At 42.8% G+C, this 23,123-nt stretch overlaps 2 protein-coding genes across 9 annotated transcripts in view; one reads left to right on the top strand and one right to left on the bottom strand.

Annotated features, from left to right (window-relative positions):
- Positions 1-14,718, top strand: part of FAM227B (family with sequence similarity 227 member B) — a 188,631-nt gene extending 173,913 nt beyond the window's left edge. Inside the window, exons 14-17 of the mRNA XM_081139022.1 lie at positions 7,974-8,051; positions 9,213-9,287; positions 11,861-11,930; positions 14,620-14,718. Coding sequence (XP_080995148.1) covers positions 7,974-8,051; positions 9,213-9,287; positions 11,861-11,930; positions 14,620-14,712 — 316 coding nt within the window. The 3' untranslated portion in view covers positions 14,713-14,718. The remainder of the gene's footprint in view (positions 1-7,973; positions 8,052-9,212; positions 9,288-11,860; positions 11,931-14,619) is intronic.
- Positions 8,935-23,123, bottom strand: part of GALK2 (galactokinase 2) — a 123,529-nt gene continuing 109,340 nt past the window's right edge. For 4 of the 8 annotated variants that reach the window (XM_081139040.1, XM_081139039.1, XM_081139038.1 and 1 more), the window contains 2 exons: positions 22,093-22,294; positions 8,935-15,314 (listed from right to left, as the gene is read on the bottom strand). In XM_081139040.1, the coding sequence (XP_080995166.1) occupies positions 15,107-15,314; positions 22,093-22,294 (410 nt within the window). In that variant the 3' untranslated portion in view covers positions 8,935-15,106. The remainder of the gene's footprint in view (positions 15,315-22,092; positions 22,295-23,123) is intronic. The other 4 variants (XM_081139036.1, XM_081139035.1, XM_081139037.1 and 1 more) reach the window with 1 other exon arrangement.

Below are 23,123 nucleotides of genomic sequence, written 5' to 3'. Positions count from 1 at the left end.
AATTAAGTAGAAGTAAAAATTCAGCTCATCAGTTACACTAGTGACATTTGAAGTACTCACAAGCCACCTGTGACTACAGGACAGTGCCAATATTTCCATCACTGCCCGAAGTTGTCTGGGCAGCACTGTGTAGAGCAGGAAGAACATTTGGAGCCACTCAGAGACCTTGGCAGGCCAGCTTGGAATATGAGCCCTCACAGACAGGACTTCCTCTCGCCTTGCCACCTGCTGCCTTCTAGAGTAGAAGTTAGGGGCCTGTGGTGGCCTGTTATCTTACTCATCCCTTTATTACGCAGCCACCCAACAAAACTGCCAACAAATTCCAATTCCCCTCTGAACTCTTATATTCCCCATCACATTTTGCTTTTTGGGGTTGGATTTTTCCCCCTTTTGTCTTAGTTTTGCTTTATTTTTGCTTTTTCTCAGAGATAAGCTACTTTCAGCATCACACAGACTTTTGCTTCAGTCCGTAGAAGCTCGCCACGCTGTACACACAGGCCCCAGGCCGATGACTTTATAAGTGCCCTTGATCTCTGTGCCATCTTGACTGCTTTATACAGTCAGATTTCTCATCCAGGGGCTCCCTTTACTTCATTCTCACTGGTGCTAGTTTATGTCAGTTACCTCAAAGAACCTAATAACTCTCCTGCTGGTCTCTCAAAGATTCCTCAAAGGGCCAGATTTAAAATTTCTTTTTAAATATATTTGACTTATTTAATAGAGCATTTCAGAAGGAGAAAAACATCATGGAAGCATAAGAAGATAAAGGATACATGAAGTATTTAAATTGCTCTCTTAGAAGAGAAAAGGAGGTTTTGTTTTTATTTTTAGATGACTTTTAATTGAGGTTATTCTAAACTTTGCTGAGTAAGTTGCTAAGTTTCTTCCTTTCACAGACTCTGACAGTTAAGAGTAGGGGCCAAGTTACCAAAAAAAAAAAGTAGTGTGGGGAAGTGGGAGAATGAATGACATATATATTTAAGAACGTGAGGAAAAGGGGGTTTTGTTTTACATGACTAAGTATGTGCAAGTGTATCATAAGCATTTTGCAGCCACTGTGAGCCAGAGACAATTACAAAATTGCTTGTAAGATCCGGCCCATTTTTCCTTACAGACTTGGTTTAAGTTCTAGTTAGGGGTTTGGTGTGTTTTTTCCCTTTTCTTTTAATACACAAGACACAAACCACAATTCAGCGAACTTGTTATTAAACTAACTAATGAAATAAATAGAAGACCTCAGTTGCCTTGGGTAATCAGCTTCCAGGGAGTGGGTTATATCAATCCTTTAGCCACAATTTGGACTTTGATTATAAACATGACTCAATGGAAAAATAAGAGAGGACGCAGGAGGGATTTTCATCCTGGAGAGTTAGTAATAGTTTAGGGTTGGTTTGTTTTTTAACTTGGTATAAATGTGGTAAAGCCCAATTTGTATCAAATAAGAGAAGAAAATTTCATTTTCAAGTAGTTTTAATGATCTTCAAATGCTGAAAAAAATGGATAATCTTGCTCTATCAGCTATTGGTGGATTAAAAAAAAATCAGGTGGGAAAGCCATAGCTTTTTGAAAGCTTAGAATTTAGGACTAAAAAGAATTATCTTTTAAAAATATAAAAAATTGACTAGATTATAATTTGTGCTCACCCAACCCATTTCTCCTCCTAGGAGGTGGGCCTGCAAAGGAATAAGTGAATTAAACCTACGCCGTTACTCTGCGCTCGCCCCACAAAAATCACTGTGGGCTTCTGACTCCCCGTGAATCTATCTGTGAGGTGCTCCATGAGGTCAGAGAGTGGAAATCCCATCCCAGCTTGGAGCTGATGTCTTGCCTATTTAAGGAAAAACAAATCGGCTCCTTTGGGTGGCCACCTCACGTGCCTTCTCGTTTTGTTACTAATAGTACCCTTTGGTCAGTCTCGGGGAAGCGAGGCCCAAACATGTCTGTCTTTAGAGGAGGGGCTCATATGTCCAGTCCAGTTACAAGCAGGGGCCTAGGGAACTTGTCTGGGCCCTGAATTTGCAAAGGGAATCCGAAGTTTACTGTTTGTTTCGAATGGCTTTGTGGGGGCAGGGGGGTGATGGAAATACTGAGAATGGCTGAAGTCCCTCCAAACAGCTGTTGGAGCCGTGCGTGCTGAAGGACATGAAGTGGTGGAATCTCTATAAATCAACAATTTGTTTACCCAGCCTCAGCAGGGAGTGAACTGTTGCCCGTAACTAAATTTTTCAGATACCTAAGGCTGGCCATTTGCAGCACCCAAACATTTTATGTTAACCATTTTAATGAAAAATTTCCCTAAAGATATATATCATACTTCTCTGACTTCTTAAACAGTATAACAAAAAATAATTTTCTGACGACGACTAGGCTTCTCAAGATGAAATCTATGACTCAGCTGCACAGAGATATCAATGAGCAGCTCATTCAGGGGATGAAGAAGCGGGAACGCTTCCTGAGTACCAGCTACACACCAGACTGGCACCTGCTACGCACCGGACTGGCACTAGCAGCCCGATGGCATAGACGGGAACGGGGTCCTCAGTGACGGATTCTGCATAAGGCTCCGTGGCAGCACAGAGGAGCACCCTTGCCCAAGTCGAGACTGTCCTGCACTTAAGGAGAACAGATTGCTAGACTTTCATAGTCTTTATTTCTATTTTTTAATAGTTCTTCTGATTCCTACTTCAAAAACTGCCTGTCGTCTTTTCTCATTCCTACTAACTCCTTAAAGCCAGACACCATGTCTTACTCATCTCTGTGTCTCAATGCCTGGTAAACGTCCCGGCGAGTTTGTGGAATGCCTTTAGTTAAATTTGTGTTAACATTGCCAGTAGCCCCGTTTCCTCAATTTTCTAGACTATGCTACAAAACTGCTGCTAAAGATGTGTTAAATAGCGAACCCTACTGTTTTACACATAATACCAGGCCGCATAGAACCTGGGGGAGATTCCAACAGTGGTACTGTCTCCCATAGAATAAGGCACATGTGCTCAGTAATCTTAAATTTTGGATTCGTGGCTATGTTGTGGATGCTTGACACCCCTGCAAATCTAACATGAAACCCATACTGTTGTAATCACCTAGTAATGAAAAACTGGAAAAGAGCAAAGGGAAGGCTAAAGAATACTTTACACGCCCAGTAAAGTCTGGGGGAAACAGGGAAGGCACTTGTCAGTCACACGTGGGAACAGGCCATTGGCCAGAGTAGGTGTGGCCACTGCAAAGACAGGAAGATGTGAGATACACAAGCCTCTGAAGAAAGGAGTTTTCAATTTTGCCTCTTGGCCCTTGCTTGCTCACGCTCTGCTCCTGGCCTGCGACTCTCACACTCCTGCATCTGCCTACATGGCTCACAGCCATGTGGACCCCACACAATGGACTAGTGGGCTACAGCTACCTGGTAGTGTATCAGGCCCAGCTCCACCATGGATCAGAAACTCTGGACACTGGCTTTGCTTCTAGCCCTGCTGACTCCCCAGCTGCATGTCTTCCAGGACAGGCTTAAGGGAAATGGGACTTTATAAACCCAGAGATGTAGCTCCACACAAATAAAGCTTTCTACCACATCTCACCCTCCTGTGGGGGCCTCTGGAAATGCTTATTCCTGCAGTAGCCTGAGAACCCCACTCCCCCTAGCAACGGAGAAAGACCATCCATCCATTTCTCAGGTAACCAGACTATTTGAAGTGTAAGCAGAATAAAACTTCTTTAAAATAAGTTTGAGCCCGGGGGGGGCGTGGCTCAGCAGTTGAGCATCAACCTAGGATCCAGGAGATCGCTGTTCAATTCCCGGTCAGGGCACAAGCCCAGGTTGTGGGCTCCATCCCCAGCAGGGGGTGTGCAGGAGGCAGTCGATCAATTATTCTCTCTCATTATTGATGTTTCTATCTCTCTCCCCCTCTCCCTTCCTCTCTCTGAAATCAATAAAGATATATTTAAAAAATAAATAAATAAATAAAATAAGTTTGGGCCCCATGCTAATAAGTTATGTCAAGAATTTCAAATTTAGGATTAAGAATTAAATGAATTTTGGTGTATAAAGGAGATGATTCTGGCCACTGCTTGAAGCTTAGTGTCCTTTTACTTCTTATACAATAGCATTATGTGTAGAATGGGTGCTCTGGCCCTACACCTGGTATTCTCATGAGCAACTCTGAGAATACTCCAAGGAATATCTCTAGAAGATATGAGGTAGACAGCAAAGCCTCCACAGCCTCATTCTAGAATAATACTTTTGGCAGATACAAGCAAAATTCGCCCCAAGACATTATTTTCTTGGGCCCCCCACACACCCTAGCTCTCAAAGACACAGTGCTTCCCTTCCAGAGCCTCAGTTTCTTCACCTATACTGTAATCAAATTGGACCCTATGATTTTTAAGGTTCCTTGTGTCTCTAATACTCTGCGATTCTAAATGGAGATCAAAGGCCCCAGAGTCTGAATTGAGGCCACCAGGATGTCTCCAGGTCTTGATCTGTCACATCCCAACCACAACTGTTGTGAATGGGACCATTTTATTTGTAGCCAAATGGCTCCTTACCCATTTAGTGGCTTGCCATGTAACCTCGTGTAGCAGTGCATGAGGAAATAAGTGTGAGGTCTGTTCAAACAGTGGAATTGAAAAACATGTTGCCACAGTCATCCCTAAGGAACAGAATATAGCCATTCATCATAATTTATAAACTTTGAGTACTCTATTTTTCTACAGTTGGGAAACACTGATGGCTTTAAGTATCTGAAGGGAATAAAAATGAGGATATTTATTAACAAACATTAATTAACAGAAGTCTACTGAAAACCATCACCATTAAATAGTACAAGAAAATGCTGAGGTTTTAGTCAACACCAACATCATACAGCTCAGAACCTCACTACACAACACAAGTGTACAGCTGTGGCCAAATTTTATGGACAAGGAGAATGACTTTCTAAAGAATGTATACCCAGTTCATTTCAATGACATATGTTCAAAACTAACAATTTGTAATAAAACATAGCTCTTTGTCTCAATACCAGTAGTATGTAATGAACGTGCAATGCAAAGAAAATCCGATTAGTTCAGAGTGTCAAACATATCATCCTGCTCACAAATGCTTAATGAAAACCATACAAAAGAGCACAATATAACTCTGTAGAAGGATAAAGTCTTTGAAATGCTAACAGACACTTGAGGGAGAGGTTAAGTATTAGCAGGAAATAGCCGCATGCAAATTAAATCTCAGAAGCTGGAGACCGTCTACATTTTAGGAAAAGCGTATCATTAGTCATGCTAAGTGTTCAACAAGAAGAATGATACTTAATTTTTGGTGACTTTTACTCAGAGAAGATCCTAGGCTTTCAGGCACTTTACGCAGCATGGGGGGGAGAAGGGGGTTAGCCAGCATCCACCGTAGCCTGAGTTCTACAGGCCTCACTCGTCAGAGGAAGACTGACGAGCCGTCTCTGCCAGTGCGGCTGCAGGTCTTCATGGTCTGCGACATGTCAGGGAAATTAAGGTGGGCATCAGGCATGACAGCCTGCAGGCTTCTTGCTGATGTGATGAACAGGACCACTGCCCTTTTGTTTTTAACCATATGCATCAAACCAGTGCCAAGCTAAGCAAGACCTGGGCTGTCTTTGCCCAGAATTCAGAGGAAGCTGAGTTAGGAGCAGGACAATCTTCCCTTGGTAGACTTTTGGGGTGCAGGGGGAAGAGTCACACTGGAACACACAATTGGAGAAGAGAGGAGAAACTGGTGACTTCATGTAAGAAAACCCAGCACGCCCTAGCTGGTTTGGCTCAATGAGTAGAGTGTTGGCTTATGGACTGAAAGGTCCCGCGTTCAATTCCAGCAAGGCCATGTACCTCAGTTGCAGGCTCATCCCCGGCCCTGGTCGGTGCTCGAGCGGGAGGCAGCCAATCGAAGTGTGTCTCTCACGATGTCTCTCTCTCCCTCCCTCTCTCCCTCTTCCACTCTCTCTGAAAAGCAATGGAAAAAATATCCTCTGGTAAGGATTGAAAGAAAAAGAAAACCCAGCAGTGTTTGCACTATGTTAATGATAATCATGGCAATAGAGCCCATCTGGTATGTACACCCAATGAAATCTTTTGCAAGCATTAAAATAATTAGTACAAAACCTAGATGCATGAGGAAACTGTGATACTATATTGGGTAAAGAAAGCAACCACACCATAACAATAAGGTAAAAATATATATTTGTATATGGCAGATGGAGAGACACATAGAAAATTGAAAATGGTTTCAATTTTTGGAAAGTGGGATTGTGAGAGAATTGTTTCCTTTTGATTAATGTAATCATTAAGGATGCTAAAATATTCTTATAATAATATTTTTTGTGTTGCTGAAACACTTGTCAAAATGAGTAGATTTTGTAAGGTTTAGCTTTTCTCCACTTTAATTATTTACAGTGCGGTTTCCACTCCTTCCCTCCCTTTAGATTTGAGGACTAATGTATCCTTAATGTTATTTATTGAATCATCAAATATAGTTCCTATGTGGAAATAAATCTCAAAGCCAAGTTTGAAAGTAATGTGCACCCAGCCTAAGGAAGTTTTATTTTGAACCTTTACCATTAGGACTTGGCTCACATCAAGAAAACAACTGTAGTTCATATGGGCACTTATTCTAGAAATGTCACTCAGGACAGCCCTGAAGACAAGGAAATTTGCACAGTGTGATCAGAACACGTGGAAAAAGTCCACTGGGCTTTCCGAACATCCTTATGCCAGGAAAATAAGATTAAAATGAGCATCTAGGACAGCCTTGAAATAGAACATAAATGTTTTTTAAAGGGCAAATTGCACTCAGAGAAAAATAGAGGTAATATTGAAGTGTGGCTGGGATGGGGAGTAGCGAGTGGGGCTGTAGGAGGACAGTCTCATCCCGTGTCTTGGAACCTGCAGGGGGTTAAGAGCTTCTTGTTTATCTGTGAGCCTGAGATCTTAACTCAGGTGAGGCTGCCTCCTTGGGTCATTTGCCAATTGCTGCAATTGCTGCTTCATATGGAAGTGTCTGCTTTGCCAGACACAGACATGAGTTCAGATCAGGGTTAGGGACACAGCCACAGGCTGTTCCAGAAACAGATGGGACAAGAGCCCCAGCGCCATTAACAGTACACTCACACCATCTGCTTGCCATCTTACCAACTTTCTTTCCTTTTTTTACATCCTCGCAGGAGGACATGCTTAGAGAGAGAGAGAGAAACATTCGTCAGTTGCCTTCCACACGTGCCCCAACCAGGGATCAAGCCCACAACTCAGGTGCGCGCCCTGACCGGGAATCAAACTGGAAACCTTTCGGTGCACAGCGACGCTCAGCCAGCTGAGCCACTCCGCTGGGCCCTGCTTGTCGCCTTCCTTCTGTAGTTAGCCACGCTCAGCTCAGGCTAACGGAGGCAGCCAACACGTGCTGCCAGCCACCTCCAGGGCCTCTCAGAGGCCAAGAGACTTTTAGTTTCTCCATGTATATAGAAATGAAGAGATTTGACTTGGGTGGTAAACACACATGCAGTATACAATGATGTCTCATAGAATCGTACACTTGAAACCTATATAATTGTATTAACCAATGTCACCCCAATAAATTTAATTTTAACAAAGAAATGTATAAGCAGGGTTACAAAAATTTTAGTACATTTTTAATATTTACATTTAACAAACTGATGCTTTTAAAGCACACCAAAAAAAAAAATTTTTTTTAAAGTGGTAATTACAGGATTTATGGGACTGTTAAGTCCTAGCGCACTATGGACAGTGTGATCCAGATGATGGGACACAAGTTTAAAGTGGTCCAATGGGTATTGTCTCCTTTCAGTCCTCTTGGTATCACTCCAGACACAATATTCATGTGTACACTTGAGACCCTTCATGTGGGAAGCCCAGGCCAGAGCCCCCCCTTGGTCCCCCATCAAGGGTACTGTTCCTCTCCCAAATGTTTGTAATTGGAAATCTTTCCTTAACCGTAATCCTCTCACACCACCTGCTCCAACTTACCGTGAAATTATAAAGGAAGCAAAAAGACAATTTTCAAGGAACCAAAAGGATTTTAGGATGTAAGTTGATGCCATACTGTTGCTAAATATAAAATCACAGACTCTTCTAGAACTGGAAATGATCTTAGAAACCAGCTACACTGAGCTCTTTGTTTTACTGATGAGGACAGTCACCTCTGAGCATCTTACAGCTCAGAGATTCTTTCCAGGCAAGTGTCAAGAATGTACATTGTAACCATGGAGCCATGCAGTGTCAGGGATGGATGGATGGATGGATGGAAGGAAGGAAGGAAGGAAGGAAGGAAGGAAGGAAGGAAGGAAGGAAGGAAGGAAGGAAGGAAGGAAGGAAGGAAGGAAGGAAGCTCTTCTGTGGTGTGATTGGGGGGATGCACCCCAGCATGGAGAGGCCAGCAGAGAGCCCCAGCCACTAGGGATGGGATTATTGTCCGTTTACAAAGACACGCCTTGAAGGAAGAGCAGAGAATTTGTCTTCAGTAGAAGGAGCTCCCTGGAGCCATAGTGGCAGCTGGGGTGGTATTGAGGAAAGCAAGGCAGGGAGGTCTTTTCTGAAATGTTTTCTCAGGGAAACATTTTCAGTTTTTTTGTACTTAATTAAAATGATTACTCGTGGCCAGTCATGGTATTCTTATGTGCCAGGAGGCCAGAAATGGCTTAATGACAGGATGTCCATCAACTGTTATAAGAAGAAATTGGCAAGATCCAGTTCTTCTATGATGTCAAAGCCACTGCCTAGAGGTCTTGTTGCCTTAAGTGGGAGAAAGAATGGGTGCCTGATGCTTTTCAGGAAACACATCAAAGAGAGGAAACTGGAAGAGCAGCCAGCTAGGTCCTATCCAGGAGGCAGATAAAAAACCTGAGTTTCTGCTCCCCATGGGTCCCCATTCCCCTCCCACCCACAAACACAGAGACGGAGCCCTGAGATTTCCCTTGCTCAGTGGGATGAGCAGGATGGATGCCCCGTGAGAGGGCCCCAGTGGAAGCAGCAAGTCCAGCCCATGCTCAGGTGTCACGAGTGACGCTCCTGGCAGGTGTTTATAAGAGGATGCGCTGGGGGATTCCTCACACCAAGTACTGTGCAGGAGGGACGCTGAAGAATCGGTTTATAAAGGACTTTCAGTGACCCTTGAAAGTTGGCAAGTTGTTGATTTACTCTTTCACAATTAGTAATGTTTGCTTTATTTTAAAATTTAACTTTTATAGGGAAAAGCACAGAATTAACGAAGAAATAAAACTCCTAAGAGAGCGGCAGGAAAGAATTGACAAGGAGCTTGATAGGTTTGTTTCTTGTTCAACTCTGTAGTGCTTAAAAATATTTTAATTGAACAAATGTGTTACATAAAACCACAATGATTTTATTATATAAAAATACACCAACTCAAATATCTGCAAAGAGATTTTCTACTCAACAGTTCATCTGGAGTAACACTTTAACTTTCTTTATCCACATAATCACCTACTCTGCTAATTTAATTACTTCCTAAAATTATCACCATCTCTTTTTACTCCACCAGATATAGGACTTAAGCACAAGGCTTTTTAAAAACAAACCCATAACCATGCCACCCATTTATCTGGTCTGTCCCAGGCTAGTTCTTTGTCCCCCTTCTGCCCCTGCTGCTTCCCCTATGCATAGACTGTCCCCCGCTGAAGCAAGGAAACTGGGCTCATTTATTTTATAAATCAGAGTATGAAAAGGAAAACTATGAAGTATTGAGGCTAATCCACTTCTTCCAACACACCCACACGAGAAGAGCATCAAATGCACAGAGCCCCCAACAAGCCCATGGGGACCGCCAGTCATGCTGCCACACTTCTCGTTGCTGTTCTAGAATTAGACCACCAGTCTCCCAGTCACAGGAGAAAATCCAACCCCTGACTTTAGAATCTTATCTCACTGTTCACCACAATCTTACCAGCCAGCTTTCCCTTTTGCAACTCCTCAGCTATAAGATCTGATTCCAGGTGACTTTTACAAGTTCCCCAAAACCACATCTATGTAGGACCGAATTTCTCCCCACTGAGGATAGAAGGAAGAATGCAGAATGGTTTTGAGAGCAGTGTGTGCTTAAATGTATTGCATGCAATGGCACACTGTTGGAGAAAGTCAAGGGGAAAAGAGTCATTTGGTTATATGAATTCCACATGCCTGTTAAACTTACAGGCCGAGCATGGAGCTTCTATCTGTCATCCCCGAAAATGAGATCTCCGTGAAGAAGGCAGGCAACCGGGATGGATCGGGTAGTACCAATGATTGCAAAAGTGACCGTACAGTTGACCCCTGAACAATGCTGACACTCGCACAGTCAAAAGTCCATATGTAACTTCTGACTCCCCAAAACTCAAGTTATCCCTGAGCATCCACAGGAGATTGATTCCAGGACCCCTGCAAATACAAAAATCCGCGAGTGCTCAAGTCCCTTATAGAAATGGTGTAGCCCAAGCCCGGCTGGGTGTGGCTCAGCGTTGAGCATCGACCTACGATGCAGGAGATCGGGGTTTGACTCCTGGTCAGGGCACATGCCCGGGTTGCGGGCTCGATCTCCAGTCGGGGGCGTGCAGGAGGCAGCCGATCAATGACGACTCATCATCAATGTTTCTCTCTCTCTCTCACTCCCTTCCTCTCTCTGAAATCAATAAAAGATATATATTTTTTAAATGGTGCAGACCGATGCACAGTCAGCCCTGCACATCCACATCAAAATGAATTATTGCAAAGAACCCACGTATAAGCAGGCCCGCAGAGTCCAAATCAGTGTTGCTCAAGGGTCAACTGTCTTAAAAACCACTGAACTGTACACTTTAAAAGGGTGAGTTTTATGGTACTTGACATATCTTAATAAAGCTATTTTTTTTAAGAGAAGGAGATTGTAAATTAAGAGTGACCTGGAAGATGGGTTGATGTTAACTGAGATGGACTAGAGTCTCAGGGTGACCTGCAAGTCAAGGAGGCTCTAAGAGGGTGTAGCTGAAAAGGGCCCAGGAGTGTGTGAATGACTACGAGGAAGAAATCCAAACTGTAAGAACACACTCAAGAAACACAGAGCCAGTGGATTATGAGAAGTGAGGCGAAAACGCAGGTTGAGGCGATAAAATCAGCAGAGAAAGAAATAGAAAATGAGTGAGGGGCCATTTATGGGTCACAGAGCACTAACAGGAGAGACCCCTAGGAGGCGGCCCTACGGTGCCCTCGGGTAGCCTAAACGCTAAAGAAACCTAGAGCAGGGCTTGCCCGGTAGGCAATCCAAACTGTAGGCTTATGCAGAGTATATTTGGGATTCTCAGAAAATTCTACTTCCTATGAACTTCATGGAGGAAGAGTAATTTTAAAATGTTTCACCTGAAAATTACCAGTGAATGAATAGCTTTATACCCTTTCTCACTGTTCTTTCTCTCATCTGTCTCTCTTGCCAATGATGTCTCTCCCTTGTCTAAAGTTCCTACCCTTCCTTGCCTAGGCTGCCTCTGCCTCTTCCCTCTCTGGGCCCAGCTACTCATCTCCTTCATAAATATGTCCCGAGTGAGTGCTTGGTGGCAGAAACCATGGGAGTCCTGGGTGCCCACCCTGCGAGCATAGTCTAGGAGCACCCTCACCCTTCAGCCTCTCCCGTCTCTGCTACTTGTGAGCTGTACGTCTGCGGGCAGGTGACTTAACCTGTCGGAGTCTGTTTCCTCACCTGTAATACAGGATAATAGTAGTACCCACTTCATAAGGTTGCTACGAGTGTGACTGAATTAACATTTGTAAAGTGCTGCCAAGTGCCCAGCATATTAAACTCCTAGTAAATGTTGGCTCTTAGTGTCAGTATAAACACTAGTTTTGTTAACGATTTTCTTTGTTCCGTGATTAGACTCCAAGCAAAGGCTACCAAGAAGCCTCAAGAAGTTGAAAATGACTTTAAGAAGTTCGTACATAAAATGGTATGTTTTGTTTTTTAAGTAATCAAGAATTCTCTCTCTCACTTCTCTTATGTAGACTAGACAGTATTTCATAAGCAACATACAGTTTCATGTCGAAGTCACAGTGGTGGAGAGAATACATTCTTGTTATTGAATCGTCCACATTTAACATGATCTGTTTACATGTCCGTGACCACCTCACGCCTACTGCCCTCCCCCACCCCCCAAGACAGTCCATGCAACTGAAAACCTGCAGGTGCAGGCAGACTTTCAAATTAACAGGAAATTATTGGTGTTTGAAGTCATGTTCACATTTTCCATTAACATTTGAACAAAAACATACTGGATTCCAACCACTGTTAAATGAATGGTTCTTGCCCTCAGTTAACAGAAACATAAGACAGAAATGCAAAGGTTCTGAACAGGGCTCCAGAGAGAAAGAAAGAAAGGAAAGGAGAGAGACTGCTCCCCCTTCCCAGTTTTCTGTGTCCTCTCCTCCTCTGCTTATGGGGAGTCCTGTGCGATCAGGGGCCTTCCTCCCTTCCAACAGGCAAGAACACGTAGAGATCAGTGGACAATGAATCTGAAGGCTGGACAGTCTGAGGTCGGGAACAGGAGAGGGCCTTTTATTTTCAGCATGTCAGGCTTCCACTCAAAAATCTAGAGCAATCCTCATTGGCTGTTAGTGTAAAGTCAAAAACAGGGGTCAAATAATCTAATTTAATTCCTATATAAGCCAGAAAGGTGTGATAGAAAGGAGTAAAATACCTGGGTGGTTAATAGTAAATAAACAGGACTGTTCTTTACTTCCACAGACACAAAATAATTCTCCCATGTTTGTTGGTATCTCTTAACTACGACTGCTAGAGACGTGGCTACAGAGAAATATTTACTTAGTATGGGAAAACAACTGTGCAGGTCTGCTGGGAAAGGGCACGCTGACCTCAGCTAGTGCATGATAAATGAATGGCCTGAGTGTCAGGGAGAGTATGAGGAGTTGTGAAAACTGTAGCACACTGGAGAGCCCCCGCCTCATCCAAACCAGGCAACTACTTTTCCTCAGCTTTAGTTCACTGTTGCCTGGTAGGAATGGAGGCCAAAGTGTTATCAGGTCTTCCACCATCAGTAATTTAGATTCATGCTCAAATTTCATCTCCTGCATGAAGCTTTTTTCTAGTGGCCCTAGCCTTGTCCTTTCCAGGCAAGTTTGATATCTCTCATAATTTCTAGGATAGCACTTGGTGATAGTCTGATTGAAAAATAGTTCTTTTCTTCAAGCCAGACATCAAAACAAATGTAGGGTAAACCCCTGGCTTAGACAACTGTGTCCTGCAAAGTAGAGTGCACACTGGAAACACCCATTGCAAGGAAGGGATCTCATGGTGGAAAATTTATATATGATAGAAAAGCAATAGCAACTGCCTTTTTTTTTTTTGATGTAATGCAGGTTATCTTTAAAGAACTATATATCAATCACAGATCTTTTATGGAAAATGGAAAGGTATTAAAAAACAAAGGATTATAATTTTAAATCCATTCAGATTTTGTCCTGGCGGGACGGCTCAGTTCATTGGAACATCACCCCGTACACCGTGGGTTTGATTCCGTCAGGGCACAGACCTAGGATGCAGGTTTGGTCCCTGCACATGAGAAGCAACCAATCAATGGTTCTCTCAAAACAAAACAAAAAATCAGTAAACATTCCTCGGGTGAGGGTTAAAAAAGTTAAATCAATTTAGAATTTGGATTACTGAGTTTTAAAAACTCAAAATTATTTCAAATAATTTGACTTAAGCTTTCTCAAGTCTTTGCCTTTCTGCTAAGAAGTTTATTTTAGAATAGAATAATGGATTTCCTAGTACTTTCTATATGACTGTTGTCCTTTGAGAACTATTACAACCAACTTTGCCTAAGCCTATGAAACTGAGATTCAAAATGATGTCCAATCTTTGAGCTGTACATTAATGAACAAAAACAATTATAGGATAATAGAAAACTGTGATAATTTTATGGATATTCATGCATAAGACTACTGCTGTTTCAATTATCAGATTATATCACCAAATGCTTTCTGATCCAAATCTCCATATAATTCAGGAAGGCCCTCCTGTCTTCTATCCATGAGAGAAAGCCATTCACTTACCATCACCACATGGCCAGACATTCCTGCCCACTTTTGGTAAACATATATAGGTACCCGCCAGTACCCTCACCCAATATCAGAACTAACTCTGAGCCTTTTATACTCTCACCCACATTTCTGCACACCTGCCCCACACTGGCCCACATATACGAATAAGACTTGCTAGGCACACAATACAGGGATGCAAGGTGTGTTTCCCAAAAGAGTGAATAAGCCTCTTGGATTAGAGGGGCGTTTGAGAAAAAGTAGGATAGATGGGAAGTAAACTACGTGGACAAACTGATCTCTATTACCATCCAGATAATTCTCTATTTCAGTGTGAATAGAGATACAGACTTAAAGTGTCTTTTATCTAAGTTTCTCTGCTAAATGATAGAGCTCAGGGCCAAAAGAATTGAAAGTGATTGTTTATGTGATATCACATGTTTAAAAAAATTAAATGATTGGGATTTTCTTCCTAAAGTCATCTTTTAGTAATTCTCATCTTGGTAACTGGGGGAATCTCACACTCAACTATACAATGCCCAGGAAAATCTGTGTATCCCTAATAATGTATTATTTTCATAGAGATCTGAAGCTCAAGTTGAGAGAGAATTTCTGGCATCACTGTCATCATCATCAACAACAGAGGACTGCAACCTGGAGGAAGAAGAGCACTGAGAGAAACCAGAAGTAAACCGTTTAAGAACACTGTATACAAGTCCATTGTTTCAGTTTAACTGTAGCAGTATGTTTAATTCTAGTCCAATCCATGGTCAGGATTGGCTTTTACAATTCATCTTTAAAAATCTAGAAGGCAATAAATCCCAGTAAATTATTCTTAAGGGATCTGTCCAACCATAATTTTGGCTCTTATTGGTAGAAAACATATTTTAAGATGGATAAATAATCATTATGAAGCATAGAGAGTTTTCAACCATTTCTTTACAAACACTCTTGATAATAGCAACTGTTCATCATAATACAAAACAGAAAGGATTAATTTACTGTGGCATGAGAGGCCCTGCCAGTTCCTAAATGCCCTAAATAGTTTCTCTGAGATTTTTCACATTGTTTAGGCCTCAAGGAAAACCAAGGCCCCGCCTCCAGGTTTGGTAGCAAACAAACTCTGCTTCTCCGGTGCCAGGCTCCGGTCACCGCTCTGGTAGTAGGCTTCGTGCACATTCGCTAGGAAGCTGGGCAGCTTGTCAGCAGGTACCAGTGAGACTGTGCAGCCTCCCCATCCTGCTCCAGTAAGTCGTGACCCTTGAGCTCCAAATGTCCTACAATAATGAAAAAGGAAAAATCAGACCCTGTAAATGAAAATGAGAGTGATCTGACTGCTGCTGATAGGACACACATTCTACCCAAGTTCTAATGAGAGAATATGTGTGTGTGTTGTCGAACATTTTTAGTAAATCAGGAATTTTATACTGTTGCAGAAGGTGATTTAAAACTTAATTGCATCTAAAACCAGCCCCTGGTTTTGGCTCTGAGTAAGTAGGTGGTTGCTACACAGCTCTTCACATGGCGACTTCATGGAATCTCCCTGCATCTTCAGGAGCTAGTCTGACAATTGGGCTCAGAATTTACCACCCAAAGAAATGTGTGATTGGATGGAAACCACTACACAATCCACTGCACAGCAAGAGATCAGTTTAGTCACCATCAACCAGGCAGTTTCACTATACCAGTGAAAGGCCCTATACACAGTAAAGTTAACATGTACTTCCAATTCTTTCTAATAAAATTTACTCCAAGTTCATAGCAGAATAAAAACTCCATAAGTAATTTAGCACAGTTTTGTCCCTTTTTTCCATATAAATGAGCTACTTTACTCCCTGGAAAATATCAATAGAATGTTACCCCTACTCGAACATCAGATTTATTGCCATGCCCATAAATCATTTCCCCTCAGTGACTCTGTCAATTGATTTCTTGTCATCATCTGTTGTATTTTTTAAAATATGCTTTTCAGATGAAAATAGATATTTAAGGAAAAAAAACAAAAATACTTGCAAATAAACAAAAATAACTCATGTCCTCCTGTTCCTCCAACATTCATTCAGCTGATGGCCCAACAGCTGAGCGAACCCAGACTCCTGAAAAGTCTCTCTCATCCTGGGATTCTAGGATTATTCTGAGTTCTTAGGCTGGCAAAGGGCCAGTTTGCAATTTGGTGATTTGAAATTTAAGAAAAAAAAAGGTTGTCAGTCACATCAAACTATCTTTCCTGTGGAAAATGCTAGAACAACAGAGGTGTCAGTGAGGCATCTCGTGAAGACCATGGCCTCATCTAGAGAAGAACACTGTGCCCTCTTCCTCGATTTTCTCAGGTCCAAACTATGTCACTTTGCTGGACTCAAGCCAACCAGGTTATGGACTTTTAGGCATATTTCCTTACACTTTTTTATTTGAGCAGTTTCTGAAAGCTGTGGTTTCAAAACTGAACCTAAAGCAAACCGAGCGTTGTTTCTAACTTGCTGCAAACCCCACAGGTATTGTGCCAAGAGGGCCTATAGTCCTGAATATCCTGCCAGTTTCCAGAGAGCAGAAGCTAAAGTCTTCCTAGGTAAATGCATTCACTCTGAGTCCCCAGAGCTACTCTGTCACCACCCTGCCTGCTGTAGATGAAAATGGACTAAATTGCATCAACCACATGGTCTAAAATCATCAAGGCTCAAATTTCCCAAATAGGGAACGATAAGTGCTATTATAAATAGCCTTCTGCCCGTAGTTCGTGGCACTTGTGATCACAAATCAGGGCCTGCCCAGCAACTGGTCAGCAGCCTGCCCAGCTAGACACACTCACAAGGCAGAGAGGGCCTGTCTGCTGTGTCCTCACTGGTGCTTAAGATGGATGTTCTTTGGCATACGCCATAGAAATTCTGAGAGAAAGAGATTAACCAAAGAACTTATACCCAAATATGCATAACTCATGGACACAGACAATAGTGCAGTGAAGGCCTAGCGGGGAGGGGCCAATGGGGATAAAAGGGGGACATCTGTAATACTTTCAACAATAAAGATAAATTAAAAAAAAAAAAAGAAATTCCGAGAGAGATCCAAAAGTTAGGAAACCAATAAAAGCTTTAAATCAAGAACGGAAAGCAGGTGAGCCAAGGGTGTTTAGTGAACTTTAGATGTTTGCATTTTTCCACCTTGGAGAAGAGTAAGACATTAAGAATATAGGTCTTGAGACGCAATACAAGAGCTATAGAAACCAAAACCCTACACACCTCCAAACACCACTTTGATGACCGTGTGGACTGGGAATAGTGTAGAAGGGTTGGTCAAAACAACAAAAGTTCTGCCTTAAAAAGCATGATCCTCAAAACAAAGGCCAGGCAGATGAGAGACGGAGATTATAAAGATAGTTCCCTTTGATCCATTTATCACTGAAAAGTATATTCTTATAGCCTTCCAGGCCCCCAATAAAGCCAGACTAAAATTTCCTACTTTTAAATGAACTGATTTGACCATAAAACACTAAGGTACAACACACAGGACAATGGGGGGTGGGGGAGGAAAGAGATCCAATAGGCCCCAACTTTGGTACAAACTACAAAGAGGGAAAGCAAGGAATTTTGCCTTGTAGGTATTTCTAGTCAATTTTATTTCAAAATAAGTAAATATTTTTATATTAAATGGATATTAAATTAATTATTTTAGAAAATCTTCAATTTAGGGATAGCTTATATCTCTCTCTCTAATATCAGCCCAGCATAATTCCAGGCATTTGGTAGGTTCTAAAAAAATGGCTGCTGGTTTGTTATATTTGTTTTAAATATCAAAATATAGGAACTGCCTTATGACCTAGCAATTCCACTTCTGGGAATTTATCTGAAGAATCCCAAAATATTAACTCGAAAGAATATATGCACCCCTATGTTCATTGCAGCTTTACCTACAATAGCCAAGATTTGGAAGCAGCTCAAGTGCCCATCAGTAGATGAGTGGATAAAAAAGCTGTGGGACATTTACACCATGGAATACTACTCAGCTGTAAAGAGGAAGAAAATTTTACCCTTTGGGACAGCATGGATGGACCTAGAGAACATTATGCTAAGTGAAATAAGCCAGTCAGAGAAAGACAAGTACCATATAAATTTCATTCATATGTGGAATTTAATGAACAAATTGAACTAACAAGCAAAATAGAGACAGACTCATAGATGGAGAGCAGGTAGACAGCTCTGGTGGGGGGAGAGGGGTGTTGGGGGGTAGGCGGAGGGATTGAGCAAAAAAGAAAAAAAAGAGGAAAAAACTCCTAGACACAGACAACAGTGCAGTGATTGTGGGGGTAGAGGGGTGGGTGGAGGTGAAAGAGTGCATGCAGGATAAATGGTGATGGGGAAAAATTTAAAGAAAAAAAATGTATATATCAAAATATATACTCAGGCTTTTTAAATTAATGATAGAAAACCTCAGTTATGTGAGATAAAGTATAATAATAAAGGAATAAGATGATACTTGCCCAACTATAAAATATTTTTTAAATGAAAATGTAAATTTTAAAGTAGAATTTACTGAAGAACATAAAACAGTTTTGAAACCAAGTTAATTACATGTGAGACGGCATATATATATTAATATAATATAAACATAAGCCATCAATAATATATTCTTTACCTGGAAGTATTTCGAGCATCTGCTCTAAAACCTAAAATTTTCAGACTAGAATCTCAGAAAAAGAGACCTTTCAGAACAGCTTCTATTCTTTTTACAGCCAGGTTATTAACACTTTCGGATCGCTTTAGATTTAAGAAATCACAGACTTCAAATACTGTTCAAATGAAAAAGTATAAGAAAATATGACCACAAGTCTATTTTAGAAATGTGAGCCGCTTAGGAGAGCAGTTGGTTTGGTTCTAGCACATGGCAAATATATATATATATATTTGCCATATGTTTGGCCAGTGGGGGGACAATAAGTGGAAGAAGACAGGGACCCAAAGAGAAGCATGCCCCGAGGACAGCGGGAATGGCTCCCTCCCTTTTCCCTGGCAGATTAGCACCAAGGGCCGCGGGGAAGGAGCACGGGAAGGTGGTGTGCACCACACTCCTCCCGGTTAGGCCCCGGTCAGGAGACGGGGCGCAGGGGCTGAGCAGCAGGCCAGGGGCTAAAGCTGCGGAAAGCCTTCCGAGGAAGATGGCACAGCTACTTGTGTAACCTTTGTTGGCCTATTAAATTTGTCATGAACAGCTTGGGCAATAATGCAGCACTGAGTCCTCCTTTCAACAAGTGTTAAAGCGGAAATAACGGCTCGAACTATTTTTTTCTTAAGTGCAACCAGGGAAACTAATAATGAATGAACTGTCTCACATGTAATTGACTTGGTTTCAAAACTCTTTTGTGTTCCTCAGTAAATCCTACTTTAAAATTCAGCTGTTTTTTAAAATTTACATTTTCATTAAAAAGAGTTATTTTATCATTGGGCAAGCTTCATTTTTTTCCTTCATTATTATACTTTTTTTTCACATAACTGAGGTTTTTAACATTAATTTAATAAAAATAAACAAACAGCCTCCCTGCAGGAGTGTAGTTTCCTTCTCCCTCTCTGGCCCTTTCTTCGGATCCTCAACTGGTTTTCTCTTGAAGAGTAAAAGGCTCCACTGAGAAAACAGCAAGTTCTGGTGATGTCTGTCCTTCCCCCCTGTCTCCACCTGAGTCATGCACAGCTTCCTCTGCGTCATCCCACAGGCCAGCCACCTAGAGACACCTTTCCATGTGGTCTGACTTAGACCGCATTAAGATTTTAGCGTATAGTAGGGCCCTGATTATTCTAGGCATAGGAATCCTTCACTCACTTAATGAATTAGTTGTCTTTTCCTGCAAATAGTTTCCAAGCTGGCCTTCAGGAAAACTAAAGGAATTTTGAAGTGCTGCACGTGGACCTGGAGGGAAATCTAACAATTATCTTTGGCAATGCTCCCGACCCCATTCAGCTTCCCTTCTCCACGGACTCATGTCGACTTGTTCAAGGCACTTAGCCTCTTAGCGCCTTCTCCATCTCTGCTCTTCCTGCTCTCCTAGCTGACAGCACCCTCAATAATTCTGACTCGGGAATGTGAAATTTGACTTCCAGAAATGAGACCTTTACAAAAACAAGGAAATTTTCTCAGGCCAAAAACCCAGGAGTTATCTGGACTCCTCTCTCTCACCAGAGAGCAGTTGTCTTGAGTCTTCCTTCAAGGCATTCTGCAGAGGACCTTTAGCACCTCCACTGCCACCTTTCTCCACTCAAGCCAGGGCCTTTCCCACAGCCCCCAAGGCCCAGGTGGATGGCTCCTCCCACCCCTCTCACTTCAACACCTACTACTCTTCTCCTCCACTGCCCTCCAGCCACACCGGTCTTCTTGCTGTACCTCACGTGACAGCCACGCACCCACATCAGGGCCTATCTACTTGCTGTGCTATTTTTTCACTTGCTTCAGGTCTCTGTTCAAATACTACCTCATCAGAGAGGCCTCCTTCAGCCCCTCCACCCTCGTACTTTCTATCCCTCCTTTTTCTCATAACACTTATCACTACCACTTGACTTATTTTTATTTATTTATTTATCTTAAATATATCTTTATTGATTTCAGAGAGAGGAAAGGAAAGGGAGAGAGACAGACAGAAACATCAATGATGAGAGAGTCATTGATCGGCTGCAGCCCGCAACTGGGGCATGTGCCCTGACCGGGAATCGAACCCTGATCGCCTGGATCCTAGGTCGATGCTTAACCGCTGAGCCACACCCGGCCAGGCCACTTGACTATTTTTAATTGTCATTTCCCTCTTTCCACATAAGGGTGTAAGTGCCACAAAAGCCATAGCTGGTGGACATCCCAGGAAGAAGTAGTTTATTAGTGAACTGCAGGAGGCTAGCAAAAGCCCTCCCACTGCTTTTCGGGTGGGATTCAAACGAACCCTGCTACCATTTAGGCAGAGACGATTCCTGATTTTGCATAAACCATTCCACTTCCTCTTATGTCCAGAACTGAAACAGTATCTGTCCCCTTCCATTTACTGGGCCCTTGATATTTTCTGAAAAGAACACTTACAACGAAACAAGCTCTGGCAGGCTTCTTGGCAATTAGTGAGCAAACACTGACGACAGCAGAGTCATTGTCATCAATGCTCTGTTCAAAACTCTCAGCAAGTCAGGTTACACATGCCATGTGTAATCATTGGAGCTACTTGGTTTAAACTTTTCGGGCTGGGGGTGTAGCAATGAGCTGAGGCAAGCCATAGGCGCCAAGTGGCAAATTATATTTTCATTACTAATTGCAGACAGTTCTTCTCATGGTCTCTTCATGTATTATCTTCTCACAGTGGAAATAACATGTAGCCATTTGAGGGTTTGCCCAATTTCCCTTTCAGTTCTCCCAACGTCACTGGGATAGATCCCTGTGGGCGAAGGGACCTTCTACTCCATTACCCCCAATCACCAGCAATTACAAACGAGCTGTTACTCAGGCTTCCTGAAAGTTTCCCTCTTTACATTTCCATCTCAACCAACCATTCATAAACTAGGCTTTCTTCAGTCTTTATTCCCCCAAATTGCCTAACAAACCAGGAAAGCAGGAAATGCTGGCTCTCTGAGTTAAATCCTTCAACAGCCTCCCCCTACCTCCCTACACTCCTGTCAGGCTTGAGGCTCCCTTTCCATTTTCTCCCTTCTTTGGAATAAAACTACTAAACTTAGGGCACCAAACAGGAGATGCTCGCAGAGCCACAGTATGGTGAGCAGCACTGGTTAAAATATCAGGAGAAAGTAACACCAGGGTCCACATCTGAGAAAAGCTCCCTGAAATGTCCTTCCTGTGATGTTGTGAAAAACCGACTCCAAACCCGGAGCCTCGTGAAGCCGTGGAGTCGGCTCTCCAGTCTTTCGTCGCACAGACGTTTAGGAAGGAGCAAGTTCAGCTCCACATCACGCACAACTCCTCATACAGAAAGTGGGCAAGGATCCGCTTTCACTTAGAAGGCTATGAAAATGTTACTTTTTTTCATTAATTTAAGCAATTTCTTTGGCAGCATCCCCAGCCCCCGCCGTGCTCTCTGGGCCTCACCGACAGATGTCCACCAGCTGGTCCAGCTCGGGGCAGCTACACTCGTACATGTCCCGGCAGCTCACGTGGCTCTGGTTCATCAGCTCCCCCAGCAGCTGCACCGTGTCGCCAGGTGCCTCCTCGCACACCTTCTTAAACTGCAGCACGCGCGCCGCCTCGCTGAACACGTGCCGGGCCCGCTGGTACAGCTTGAAGGTGGGCACTGAGGGAGAAAGGGGTGGGGAGCCAGGTTAGGAATAGTTACTGGACAGCCCCGCGCAAAGGGAGCTAGTCACTGAGGACTTCCGTTTCCGTCTCCAGTATCAATACCTCAGACTTTCTATAGGGCTCTCTTTCACTGAAAGAATTCTTTATAATCTAAATGTGTCTCCTTTTAAGTCTAGCTCTAACGTCTTAAGATTCTATGAAGAACTTCCTCCAAGCCTTCCCCCCACACTGTGATGTTCTGTAAAGAGGGCGCTGATGGTGGCTGTTACCTTCTTTCCGCACCCCAGTTCTACCCGCTGCCTTCCCCATCCCAGTATCTGCCCCAGGAGGCTGACCTGCATGGGGCACACCTTGCCATCTAGACTGGAGAAAGGAAGAAGGTTAGCAAGACACGGGAGGATGGGGAGTCAGGTCCGAGGGTTTATCCCCAGCTCCTTTTGCAGAGCCCCCTGGACAGAGCCAGCTCTGTCCTCTACTGAAGGGCATCCTCCCAAGGCAGCCTTTTTCACATGACTCTCCTCCAGGCTCTGCCTCCCGGTGCTCTCCCCCGACTGTTACTACTTTTTCAGAAGTACTTTTACATTCCACTCATGAACCAATAAATTCTATTCAGTTCTCAGGTCACATTTTCCCCTCCACAGCTCCATCTTCCTAACACTTACAGATGTATAAGAAGACAGCAAAGGCTAAAGGAAGTGAATAGCCATTCTTAGGATTTGTGTTAAAGTTTAGTAATTATAAGTGTGGGGCTAGCTTTCCTATAAATTAATAAAGAATTAAAAGCTTTCTTTCAAAGTTCCTCAAGTGAGTCATATTAGACATAT

This window comes from Miniopterus schreibersii (genome assembly GCF_964146895.1).
Source record: "Miniopterus schreibersii genome assembly, chromosome: 1".
Classification (NCBI taxonomy): domain Eukaryota; kingdom Metazoa; phylum Chordata; class Mammalia; order Chiroptera; family Miniopteridae; genus Miniopterus; species Miniopterus schreibersii.
This window is presented reverse-complemented; position numbering and strand designations above follow the sequence as displayed.